Raw genomic sequence first — 13,220 nt, 5'->3', positions numbered from 1 at the left:
TGATTAAGGAGGAGTCATGTCAAAACAGTTTAGAAATATTTATACTATTCTAAAAATATACAAAAGTGGTTTCTATTGGCACACAAGTTTAATTAAGACTCAAATCCAACTGGTATTTCGTCTTAATTAGCTTTGGTAATCCAAGCCTAGTTGTTATAGGTGACCTGTTTTATCAAATAGACACTATGTACATGTGGAATCATTTAAGACTTAACAAATAAGAGAGAAAAAAGAGAATTCTTGTGACACACGTTGAAGATTTGCATTCATACGCAAAACTTGATCACTTTCATATTAAAATGGCAAAATCTAAAAAGGGTACCATAGGGGTTCTTAGTGGCTCCATACTAATATTCCAATTGGTTTATAACTTTGGTGATTTGTGAGATACTAATTATGATAATTTATGAAAGTAATCATTTTGGAAAATAGTAATCTTTTTATCAGCCGATAAAACTTCAGAGTTTCAAAACAAACAGTTTCATATGAATAGTTGCTTGAAATTGCTGGATGATGGTTTCCAAAAATACTATAACCTACCCCAAGTGTCTGCATCCATTCTGCAAACTATGGCTTGGAGTCAATCACCCGAATCGAGTTAAATGTAAAGTTAATTTAAAGAGAAACTATAGATAGATAAATTGCTTAAGAATTGCATATCGATGGAACCAAAATATAAAGAGAACTTTTAAGTTGGCATAGGATAAAGTCTAAGAAAATCAACTATTTTATTTATGTATATCAAGCATAATGTTCATAGACGAATAGAGATATATGCAGTTTGACCAAGGAAATAGGTATCCCTGAATCTTAACAAGGTAAAATAAATTAAATTAGAGAGAGAGAGATCTATTTACAGCATCAACGAGATTATTTATTTAATAATGAGAGATATGTAATGATATTCGGATGCTTTCCCAAAGTTTCTTTGTAACTCATTCTAGTGTTGGATTTGGAAATCGAAGTCGTGTGTGTGCCATCCACCATCGAGTCTGTACCTCTCAAAGAGCCTTACTCTCCCAGTGCGTTCCACCGCCAATGCTGTCGTACTTGTTGTTCCAAAGAGTTGCATTCCAAACTGAATCGAATTGAAAAAAAGTGATTAACTAATTGAAGAAAATGGTACGAGGGTGGGTCATAAAAAATGTCCGATTAAATTTCTTACTTGTGGATGCGCAGCCAATTGGAGAAACACCGCGTCTTCTTCTTCCGCATCATCGTACATAATCCCAGCAATCTCCTTAAGGGGTGGTAGTGGGTTGTTTCCCAATTCAGCAGTCATCTGATTAAAAACGTCAAACACGAGTAAATCCTGCATAATACCACCAAAAACAAAAAGACAGCGTGTTTGATTTTAGAAATAAGAAGAAGAGACTAAAAAAAGATTTGCAAAAATGAACTATCCTAACAATTCGACTCACAAGACACTTGTACTTAATAATTACCCAAGGTTCTATGGCATCGAGACCCTCGTAAGGAGAAAGTGTATGCACACCAAACGGAACGGGTTGTATCATGACATTCCACTCAGCTTGCACGGGTTTCCTTATATGAACCATTGAATTCAAAGTCATGTCTGCAACTATAAGGCTAAACGACAATAATTCGTCCACTTCTTCACCCTGTGCCACGTCATTGGCAAAGTCCTGGGGAGTCATATTGCCCTGCAGTCAAACAAAGCAATCCCTTGATCAAATAAAGATATTCAAAGATGTTTCAATTAAAATGAAAACAAAAAAATATGCAAAAAAACTAACCTCCAAGAATTCAATTGGGTACAACTCAGAGCCGGCTTGTGGATCGACGTGGTCTAACAATGTATCGACACTCACGAGAAAAGCGACTCGACCTCCTCTAGAAATACCAAACCACGTTCCGTTGTTATCTGCGGAACGACCACTCAAAATCTGGCCATTTCCATTCCAAGATGCCCCACTTATGATCCTATTAATCACTCATAGATATAAAGAAAAAAAGCATCAAAAAAAGTATTCAACATCAATGTCTGATGCACAAAATTGACACCAAAAACTTTTAATGAATATTTTAAGCTTGCATGTGTTCCCAATTGTCTCGGTTCATCAGCAACGTGAGTTGGTTGTTGTTTCCCTCTGCCCAGTTGAATGCTACGATCCCCCATTTTTGTTTTTGAAAGAATATTATAAGTTTTTTGCTATTTGAATCTCTTGCTCTCTGTTGTGCTTGTTGTGATTTTGAGTTGTGACCCTCTCTCTCTATTTATAGCCAAGAGATGATTCAACTGTGCTCTGCTTTTTCCTTTGTTGTCAACTTCTTCCAACGTAAGTATCACAACGCGCTTAAGAGTTTCTTTATCCATTTTTGGATATAGCTTTTGCTGTTTTCTGTCACCATCATACATATTCTCTCTTCCATTCACTAACCACCAGAAGCCGTGTCTATGTGTCGCTATTTACTTTTACAGATTCATGTATGTTATGTAAAACCACGAAAAAGTGGCTTCTAGTAGCATAAACTTGCTATACTAAGTAATATGGAAGACACAGTGTTTCAACACTTCTCCAATTGTTCCACTTTTGTTCTATAGCTTTTTTCGGATTGAGTAAGGAGAACTCTTGTCTATGTGGGAACCATTCAGAATTATTTTTACTATACTAAGAAAATACAACAAGTGGTTTACTAGTAGCACACAGGTTTAAAACTCAAATCCAACTACTCTTTGGTCTTAGCTTAGCTTTGGGGTAGTCCGATTCTATTGGCTCTACCTAGTGCTGATTGAGTAAGGATGATTCATTTGTATGTGGAACCACTTCGAAAATACTTTTACTAATCTGACTAAATTGAAACCAAGACGTTAAACAAAACACGTTGGAGATGAAGATGATGAGGTGGCAGTTTGTTGGTCGCGTGTTTTATTTTAATTTATTTAGGCATATATAGCCATTATTATTCGGTAACATTATAAGATCAAAATGTCACAATGCTAACGCATGACTTGAGATTCCAACATTTTAGTCATAACTCAAAGGACACACGGGACACATTTGTCCAAATCACTCATCTGGCTCACTAGTCCGGTACGGACCTGCGGTTTAAAGAGATTGTTCATTTCGAGACTCTTAGCGGTTGATTAAAGATGGGAAAATGAGTTACTATATTCCAAAATAGTAAGGAGGAGTCATGTGTATGTGGAACCATTTATAAAAAAGTACTTTTACTAATCGGAGTCAAACTGAAATGGAGATGATGAGGTGATAGCTAGGGATTTTGTGGTTATGTGATTGATTTTATATGTGGAGGGTGTTTTCAAATCGATTTTAGTTGGGCCTTATTTGGGTTATGCTTCAATATTTTACATGAGATTTTTTTTTCCCAAGCTTCGATATTTACTCTCGGTTTTTTTAAGTTACTTATAGTTGGACCTTTATTTGGGGTAATACTTATTTTTTCAGTAAACGACAGATTCTATTTATTCTTTTTACTCAAAAATAATTAAGAGTTTGAGTGGGCTTGCTAAACTGGACCCAGAAAAGAAAGGCCATTTTTATTCTTTTATCATATAACAAGAATTGGTTTATAGGAGCACACAAGTTTAAAACTCAAATCCAACTACTCTTTGGTCTTAGCTTAGCTTTGGTAGTCCGATTCTAGTGGCTCTAGTGCTGATTGAATAAGGAGGAGTCATGTGTATGTGGAACCATTTATAAAAAGTACTTTTACTAATCGGAGTAAAATTGAAATGAAGACGTTAAGCAAAACACGATGGAGATGATGAGGTGGCAATATATCTGGAAAAGTCGTAATCGGTTCTTATTCGAAAACTTCAGAGAACCACCTTTGGAGACTCTGGCCTTGGCCTTGCGAGAAGCTTCTGTTTGGAAGAATGCAACCTTAAAAGATGTAGCTGATCCATAGCATCTTGCCCGTTCGCTACAATCCCGCTCTACTCCCTCCCGTTCTTCGGTGTGCCAGATTGATGCTTCTTGGCATTTGGAGGATACCCTGAGTGGACATGGTTGGGTCTTAGTTGACCAAGACTGTATTCTTCACCTTGGCCTCAAAAGTTCGAGAAGAAGCCTCTCACCGCTCCACGCGGAATTTGACACCTTGATTTGGGCAATGGAGTGTATGATTTCGATAGGCGATACCTCTGGCGCATTCGCTTCCGATTGCTCTGACTTGATCTCTATCCTTGACAATCAAGACGTTTGGCCCTCTTTTGCAGCTGAATTGGCCTCTTTTCGGTCTCTAGTTTGTCTTTTTCCTTCTTTTAACATTAGTTTTCTTCCTCGTAGTTCAAATACTCGAGCAGATTGTTTAGCCAAAAAGGCTCGGGCTCGAAATAGCCTTTTTTCCCATGTAAGTACGTCGGTTCCTGATTGGCTCTCCCTAGCGGAGAGTCTCTTCCCGATATCTTAATAGAAATGGTGTTTGATGAAAAAAAAAAAAAAAAGATGAGGTGGCAGCTAGGGCCATTTTTATTGGTTGTGTGATTTATTTTATATGTTAAGAGAGTTTTTAAATCGGTTTTAGTCATGCTCGACTTATGTGTGTTTTATTAGTGATGCTCGATTTATTTGGGTCTATGTGATGTAGTTTACTTTTACAAATATATGTAAAACGAAAACGATTTTGTTGGTTGTGTGATTTATTTTATAGAAGCAACTAGTCGTTTACTAGAGGAATGATTGATTCTATTATTATATGAGATTAGTGAAATGCATTGGAACATGGATCTTTAGAAAATGCACCAATTATGTTTGATGAAACGCCTGAGAGAAGAAACTGATATCCACCATTGTTGTAGTAGATGATGACACTTTATTTTAATGTCAAAGTCTGGGTACGACCGGACAACTGCCGATATCAATTAATATATTTTTTTAGGATATGATCGGACTTTGAAGCATTTGTGAATGTTTCCTTGACTGATTCAAGGAATCAGATAGTGAGAGCAGAGCAAGCTGTCTTCGTGATCATTGAACTGACTACTTGGCCAGAGCAGTGATACGACACAAACATATGATTAGTTTTGAGGTTTGATCACTGAATTTGGATACTCGAGCAATCTTCAGTTATGGAACTTGTCATTCTTTCCGCTTTGAATATTATCTATATTTCCATTTTCATTCTCAGTTTTTGGTTGATTTGCCTTTTAACACCAGTTTCTACATGAGTTATATCTCCATTACATTCAAGTTCCATATATGTTTTTTATACTGATCTAGTAAACAGATATCAATGTTTTGAGACGTTGTATGATAAACCCTGAGTTTCTTGATTCTTGAAGTCGAAGTTTCTTGAGTTAGGTTGGACTATTTTTTCTATGTCCTTCCGCTATTGTAATGTATAATCATTGACTAAGAGCTTCTTAGAACTTATTTTAGAATTGAATTACGTAAAGCATGATGTTGAAATTAGAAAAGCAAATTGGAAACAAACATTCCTATAGATCAGGACATGACCCAAAAAAAGTAAAGCATGAGATAGTTTACTTGGTTGTATCAATGAGTCTCATAACCGCACTTAGATAGCGGATGCGTTGGTCATCCGAAGCTACAATAACCTTTGTCTGCTCATCCTCCTCAACGGGGAACAAGGATGGCATAAACTTATAGAAGTCTCTGTCATAATGGCTTGGACACCATGTTGACCCCAAAACTCTCCAACTGTTAGCTTCCATGTCATACACATGAACCAAACCTTTGAAATGATGTTCCTTAATGTTAACCACCATGTCGTAAAAAGGAACCACAACTCTTAATCTATCCTTCATCTCCCTCACCACAAGATGCTTGCCATCGTATGCAACCATGTTCCAGCGTTCAAGAATATTATCTTCCATAGATACGTTCTTGATCTGCCTAGCAAGGATCCACTTGGAATTCTTGCGTAGTGCGTAAACTGAGATTGTTTCTTTCGTCCCCAATAATAAGGTCAAACGATTGATATTATGTCCGCCGCGAATAATAACTTCATATCCGATTCCCGATAGAATATGGAAGGAATCAAGTGTGCTTGCTCTGTCTCGGGATTGAAAGCTATGATGCTCTCGTCGTTCCTCAACCAGTGAAGAGTGCCGTCTAAGTAAACAGGTTTCATCCGCGTCGTGAGATCACTTTTTGAACTAGCGTTGATGGTTGTTTCTGATAATCTCCAACAATATCCGTCGTTGATCTCGAATCCATACACTGTTTCCATCTCAAGAATGCATACGATTTTAAAACTTTTGGTCGTACGGTTTACAGCGAAACCAACGAACATTGCACCACCAACTATCCAAGGCAGAAGGCTTGAACCAGAATGATCCAAAAGTCGAAACGTCTTTGTGATGGGATTTGCAACGAAGAGACCATTGATGTATATTAGGAGAAGGCCGGAGCATGAGCCAAAAATATAACATCGGTTACTAAAATTCAATTTTTCTAATTTCAAGACTGACATAGAATCGCATGAAGAAACCAAACGGTGGCAAAAGACGGAAGTGTCACCGTAGCTGCAAAGGTTAAACAAACTAGGTCTGACCACGGAAAAGTCCGAGTCGTGAGATATATAAGATTGGAAATATTTATTTGTGCATCGCATAATTGCCAGAGATTTGGGTTCCAATCTGAAGAGGATATCGTCGAGAAGATACAAAGGTAAGTCATTCAGGATCATAGTGAAAATGAAAGTTGATGCGATTATTTTCGTTTATTTCTGTGATTTAACAATCAATTCAGGGAAAATCTTATCATTATAATTATGTAGATATAAAATTTATTACATTTTAATGTATTTGGAAATAAATTATAATAATTTCAATTGTATTTGATAAAAAAATTTAAATTCAAAGTATCTACATATACATTTTAGCAATACTTTTTTGTTTTAATTCATTTGGATCCGGGTTTTGACCCGGTTTTAATTTGTTCGGATCATGGATAAGAGATTTAAGGAAATTTGTAATAAAAACAATCTCATATTTGGCCAATATTAATTCGCAGAATTCAGTTTGTTATTATTACCTAAACTAATTGCCACATTAATCGTAACTTAATAACTTTATTCTCTAATTGATTTCGAATATATTCACAATCTAAACTAATTAATATCACATATCTTATCTCATCTATTGTTCCTTTAAATTCTACTATACAATCTTTTAAATTCGTCAATATGGCTCTAACAATTCAAAGAAAGAGTGGTTGGATTAAAATCCAAACTAAAAACAAAACAAAATCACAATTCAAAGAAAGAGTGGTTGGAAAATAGAAGTTTAACTAATTATATATATATATATATATATATATATATATATAAGTTCTTAATTTAATTTGTTTTTGCAGAAAAATAGAAGTTTATAGCAATCCTCTTTTGATTTGATCTTATTTTTTAAGCATGAAAGTATTATTGGAGAAAGAGTAATGTGGTGTACTACTTAAGCAAGGATCAACAATAAAAATGTTTTAAAAACAAAATATATATGTAATTTGATCACATTTATTATATAATAATTTTATGAATTACAGTTAGTTTTGATCCGTTTTAATTTCTTATTATGTAAAACAAAAATATTAATGAAAAGAGGTTAATGACAAAATCAAAAAAAAAAAAATGGGAGACTCACAAAAATGCCCCTTTTTCAATACCCCTTTTCAAAAATGTCCCCTTTGGATGTCCATTTTTAAAAATACCCCTTTTATGTACAAAATGACTAAATTACCCTTCTTTTAATAAAAATCCCTCAATATTTGGAAACCTATTGTAATTAATATCGATTTATCAGTAACAAATAATTATTTCTTAATTCAAAAATTCTTCAAGAATATTGTTTCATGCGGGTTGATTTTTTTTTAATAAACAATAGGTTATATCAATAGATAATCTTAAAAAAAAATCGATTTTTTAAAAAGAAACATAGCCCTTGAGTTTACTACTATTTACGATGGCATCCCATTGGCATTTATTATTTAGATTTTCAAAATTACATCAAAGATATTAACCTAAACAATCATTGCCGAAAAATCTTTACAAAATATATTTATTAGCCATAACTATCCTTGCTACAATTACATTCATACTGCATTGTTATAATATTTATTTACTCAAAAAAATTACAAACCAAAAATATCATTTTTGACATATATAAAATTACTTATATTATTTAAAAATATTATAATAAAATGCAAACAACAAAAGAAATTTAATTTAAATCCGTCATACATCGTTACTTAATGAACTGTATGTTTTCATTTCTATATTTTAAAAATTGAAACCTAAAACATACTAATCGTACACTAACACTAAATAATATATAGATATATATACATTTTTTTAAAAAAACTATTGGTTATATCTGTAGATAACCTTCAAAAGATTTAAATTTTGACTTTTAAAAATAAAATATAGCCCCGCGGTGTACCGCGGGTCAATTTCTAGTTATATACATATTTATAGTGTTATACATTACAAATAATATAATTAGTTATTAATTTGAAATATGTTAGAAACTGTAATATCCAAAGATAATAAATATTTTTAATCTAAAAAGTTATAAATTTAATAACAATGGATTCAAACTGAAGGTGAAATTCTATCCAATCCATCTATATATCAACAAAAAAGACTATTTGGGGTCTAAGAAAATGCACAACTCAATCTATTAGTCATTAATTTGAAAATATGTTAGAAAATATAATATCCAATGATAATAAGCAGGGGCCCAAGTCTCTTTACAATTGTCACATAAAATCAAAAAAAATTTCAAGTAACTTTTGACGGGAAATGGGTTTGATGGATGTGCATGATACTAAAAGAAACATGTCTCCAATGATAAGAAGCATGGGCCCAAGCTATGAGGCTCCCATTGAATTCAAAGATACTTCTACTCAAAAACATTTTCTTCATAAAGACGACTGTATAGGCAGAACAGAAGTATAATTATAATATAGTAGCTCTCTCTAAAACATAACAAGAAAGATAAGTTAATCTCTTCGTGTAAGTTCTAGTCGATCCATGAAGCATCCACCATCTTCGCCATGAACGAATATCGATCAGCCGCTTCGTCAATCTATTGCAACTCACAAACATATTTATATTGTACAAAAACATTAAACAAAAAAAGTCTCATGTTTAGATAGTTACCATCTTTTGTGTTGGACGTCCTGCTCCATGCCCGGCTTTTACTTCTATCCGAGCAATTATAGGGTTCGTCTGTGGACTATTCTCTAAACTCAAACCTAATTCATATTGCATTGTCTGCGAAAGAAAAATCGGGTTCAATGGAAGATGAAGAAGAAGAGGACGATACAAAAAGCAAACAAAGAGGTTGAGAGACAAACCGCAAGCAACTTGTAAGTATGAAGTGGGACGACTCTATCGTCGTGATCAGCAGTTAACAACATGGTTGATGGGTACTGAACAAACCGATCTGTCTTCTGTTCCCATGGCCTCTTCACATTATGCAGAGGCGAATACCTTATTTATTACACATTAAAACCATCAGATATCTACCAAAAGATAGAAGCTTTATGGTGACCTTAAATAAAAGACTTACTTTATCAGCCAATGGAACTCCTCTTCCTTGTCAGAACAACCAAATTCAGAAGTCCAAGCATGTCCTATGGTAAACTTGTGAAACCGGAGCATGTCCATGACCCCAACATGAGCGAGAGCACACCCAAAGAGATCCGGTCTCTGCAGTAAAGGGTAGAAAAACAAATTATGTAACTATGTGATTGCTATTTTCATGAGATAAATATTTCTTACTCTTTTTACCTGATTAATGCAAGCCCCTACTAGAATACCACCGTTACTACCACCTTCGATACAAAGTTTTCTCGGTTGTGTATAACCAGCAGAAACCAGATACTCAGCCCCAGATATGAAATCATCGAAGCAATTCTGCTTATTGGCAAGAGCGCCAGATTTATGCCATTCCTCACCATACTCACCACCACCACGGATGTTTGCAAAACAGAACACGGTACCTAGATGCCTACTAAGCACAATACGGGTCGCGCTGAAAAACGGCGTCATGCTTACGCTAAACCCTCCATATGCATAGAGCAAACATGGGTGTGATCCATCTAGCTTTATATCTTTTCTAGCCACTATAAACATTGGTATCTCTGTTCCGTCCTTACTCGGATAAAAGACCTATAAAACATAGTCATGAAAATATGAACTCAAAATTAATGTTTGTATTCCAGATTCAATACTTTGTAATGGAGAAAGCATATACATACCTGAGTGACTTGAAATGCTGTTCTATCGAATCCAGGTACACCGATTTCACGAAATACCGTAACTTCTGGAGCTTCATGGGATAAGTCACATTTGTAAATCACGCCAGGTGTAAGGAAACTTGTAAACCTAAAGAAAAAGATGGTGTCTTTACGCCGAGCAAAAACACCACATACCGAGCCAATATCTACAGGTAATCTATGAAGCAAGGAACCAGATTTCAAGTCTCTAATCTGCAGGATGTGTTTTACATCACTCATGTAGCTAACAACCAGTTGATCTCCATTAACTGCAGAAGCTGTTGAGAGAACATCCTTTTCATGTTCAGCGATAACATCAGTCCAACTGCTCGGTTCCTTCAGATCAACCCGAACTAATTTGTACTTTGGGGCATCTTTGTTGGTTAAGAAAGTAAACAATGTCGCATCGTTTGCGATAGCAATGTATTGTGCGTCAAATGTGTCGATAAGCTTAACAAATGGAAGTAGAGCGTTGCTTCCTCTAAAACCTTCTAGACCTTTAGGAAGGGATGAGAGATCACAATGATAAACCTTGTTTACAGGGTCACAACCTTCTTCAATTGACATGATTAAGTACTGCATTGGAATAAAAAAAAAAACTCAAACCCGAAACTTAGACTTTCTGCATCATAAGACTAGATTTAGGTGAAACCATCACCAAGAGAGATGAGAAAAGAGCTAGCTTTTACCTTCCCATCATCAGTGACTTTAGATCCAAACATATGTTTGGGATTATCTTGGTCTCTCCAACACAAAACATCTTCGGATTGATCCATCCCAAGAAAATGGTAGTATAACTCATGGTAAAGGTTAGAGTTAGTCTCTGTACCAGCATCTATCTTCTCTCCCTCTCTACAGAAACAAAACCACAATCAGAAACAGTAGTAAAAACTCAAACTTTCGAATAAAATTCCTTAGCTTTACACCAAAAAGTTTATTAGTTAAACCAAAGACTCACTGTGGAGCTGGATAGCGACTGTAGAAAAAACCTTTCCCGTCATGTGTCCATGTAATTCCACTAAACTTAACCTGATTTCAGAACAAGATTCATGTCAGTGTCAATGATAAAACTTCTAACTCATGAGTAATTTAACTTGAAGAAGCCTTACCCAAGATAAAGAATCAGACTCCACTTTCTTATCTTCAATCTTCATCACTTTAATTGTAACCCAATCACTACCACTGGAGCTAAGCCCATAAGCCAAATACTTAGCATCCTCACTAATAGATAAAGTGTTTAAAGAAACGGTTCCATCATCACTAAGAGTATTAGGATCAAGCAAGACCTCTGCTTCAGACTCCAAATCATCCTTATAAAAAAAAAAAACCAATTTCAATTCAGAAACCCACTTAACGAAATTGGAGATGGAAGACGAGTTCAAAACAGATTACCTGAACATGAAGCACACTCTGAGCTTGAAGACCTGAGTTATGGAAGTAAAAGTAGCTGTTCCCTCGCTTAAAGGGCGTATCGTAACGAGGATAATCAATAAACTCTGTGAATTTGTCATGAAGCTTTTCTTTCGTTTCGCAAGTTTTGAGCACTGATTCTGACAATTTCACTTGCTTCTCTACAAATTCTTTCACTTCTTCAGCGTCAGGATCTTCCAACCTACCAAGAGAGAATCGATCAATTTTGTTAACCGAATCCTAACCAAACCAAATTTACGATTGTACCAAACCGGGAATTTAATGAGCAAACAAACAAAAATTGGTCCCGAAATTAGTATACTGGACCAGTAAGATCAATAATGGGCCAAAAAAATCGATAGAGCTGGTCCAAAAAAGCTCGTTACGCGATTGGTCATGATCTAAAAATATCATTCATTACGATAAACAGACAGCAGAAAATTCCAAAGCTGTCCGGTAATAAAAAATCTCCGTCAACTCAATTCAACAACAACGTTATCATAATAAAAAAAACAAGAGTAGCTAGTCACAGCTGAAAACGCAAACACTTTTTACCAGCGGTAAGGATCGGAGACGTTAACGCCGTGATAATCTTCAACGACGGACTCATCACGCTTCGCCGTTGGATACTGCAACCGCTCTTCAAACGCTGAGAGAGATCCCATTCTATCTAAACTTTCCGACAAAAATAAGCTAAGGACTTAATGAAGTCGTTGGCGTTAAGTTTCGTCGTGGAGTCGAAGGGAAAAAATAAGAACCCGTGTCGATAGTGTATTTATATATAGGACACTATGTTAACCCGCGGTACACCGCGGGCCTATATTTTTGTTAAATAGATTTTTGTATTTTTATTTTAAGGCTTTTCTTTAACATATATGATATTTTTTATTTAAATAAATATATAGATATTGTATATGAATGTTGTTACGTAATAAAAAATAAAATGTGTATTTGGAATTTGACCCGCGGTGTACTGCAGGTTTATGTTTTTTTCATGTTTAATATAATTTACTAAAAAATATATTATATTGGATAAAACATAAATTTTTTAGATTTGTTTAGTTTTGTAAAACAATATAAAGATATTTATAATTTTATTTGATTTGATCATTTTCAGTATAAGTTTAGACCCGTAGGTTAATATTTTTTTTACATATAGTATTGTTATATTTACTTTAATATTGTGCATATAATAAAATACTAAATCAATATTTCACAAATTTAGTTTTACTATCGCAAAGTTAACATCGTTGATAAATATGAATCATAGAATTAAATTTGATTTAGTCAATATTCGAATAAACTTGTATAGTTGTATACTTGTATGTAACTTCATTTCTCTATATATGTAACATGACACATCCTTTTTAGTCAACCTAAGACTTATCATTTGTTGAGGTTAAATTGTTAGAAGTAAAAATACATATAGTATAATAAAACCATACAATGATCTTTTATTAATTTTTCTGTCTTTTTCGATCCATTCTTGACATCAGTTGCTCTAATGTTAATGTTTTTAAAAACTTGGAAGATGAGAACTAATCAAAACGGGAAGATCCTACATATTTTTCTTTTCCTGCAGGG

General features: G+C 34.5%; 2 protein-coding genes and 1 pseudogene across 2 annotated transcripts; all 3 read right to left on the bottom strand.

Moving 5' to 3' along the window:
• Positions 1 to 709: 709 nt before the first annotated feature.
• Positions 710 to 2,140, bottom strand: LOC9326449. Its single transcript, XM_021014208.1, has 5 exons — positions 2,026 to 2,140; positions 1,758 to 1,954; positions 1,446 to 1,664; positions 1,166 to 1,312; positions 710 to 1,078 (listed from the first exon to the last, which is right to left on the bottom strand). The coding sequence occupies exons 1-5, from the start codon at positions 2,138 to 2,140 to the stop codon at positions 941 to 943; spliced, it is 816 nt and encodes a 271-aa protein (XP_020869867.1). The 3' UTR covers positions 710 to 940.
• A 3,269-nt stretch (positions 2,141 to 5,409) lies between these two features.
• LOC9326448 lies at positions 5,410 to 6,665 on the bottom strand (annotated as a pseudogene).
• Positions 6,666 to 8,644: 1,979 nt separating this feature from the next.
• LOC9326447 (prolyl endopeptidase) lies at positions 8,645 to 12,386 on the bottom strand. Its single transcript, XM_002890339.2, has 11 exons — positions 12,192 to 12,386; positions 11,619 to 11,838; positions 11,336 to 11,536; positions 11,185 to 11,255; positions 10,916 to 11,078; positions 10,209 to 10,802; positions 9,739 to 10,119; positions 9,518 to 9,657; positions 9,303 to 9,438; positions 9,106 to 9,219; positions 8,645 to 9,031 (listed from the first exon to the last, which is right to left on the bottom strand). Exons 1-11 carry the CDS (start codon positions 12,299 to 12,301, stop codon positions 8,966 to 8,968), a joined length of 2,196 nt encoding a protein of 731 aa, XP_002890385.1. The 5' UTR covers positions 12,302 to 12,386; the 3' UTR covers positions 8,645 to 8,965.
• Positions 12,387 to 13,220: the final 834 nt, after the last annotated feature.

The sequence above is a fragment of the Arabidopsis lyrata genome (genome assembly GCF_000004255.2).
Source record: "Arabidopsis lyrata subsp. lyrata unplaced genomic scaffold ARALYscaffold_1, whole genome shotgun sequence".
In the NCBI taxonomy this organism is placed as follows: domain Eukaryota; kingdom Viridiplantae; phylum Streptophyta; class Magnoliopsida; order Brassicales; family Brassicaceae; genus Arabidopsis; species Arabidopsis lyrata.
Note: the sequence above shows the minus strand (reverse complement) of the source record. Positions and strands in the feature narration are given on the sequence as shown.

Excerpts from the sequence above, each read along its gene's own strand:
- LOC9326449 (XM_021014208.1), bottom strand. The coding sequence starts at position 2,140 with ATGGGGGATCGTAGCATTCAACTGGGCAGAGGGAAACAACAACCAACT. Across the intron at positions 1,313-1,445 it reads TCGATGCCATAGAACCTTGG|GATTTACTCGTGTTTGACGT; the intron begins GTAATTATTAAG and ends GGTATTATGCAG. Across the intron at positions 1,079-1,165 it reads AATTGGCTGCGCATCCACAA|TTTGGAATGCAACTCTTTGG; the intron begins GTAAGAAATTTA and ends AATTCGATTCAG.
- LOC9326447 (XM_002890339.2), bottom strand. The coding sequence starts at position 12,301 with ATGGGATCTCTCTCAGCGTTTGAAGAGCGGTTGCAGTATCCAACGGCG. Across the intron at positions 11,079-11,184 it reads AGTCGCTATCCAGCTCCACA|AGAGGGAGAGAAGATAGATG; the intron begins GTGAGTCTTTGG and ends TTGTTTCTGTAG. Across the intron at positions 10,120-10,208 it reads CAGCATTTCAAGTCACTCAG|GTCTTTTATCCGAGTAAGGA; the intron begins GTATGTATATGC and ends TATGTTTTATAG.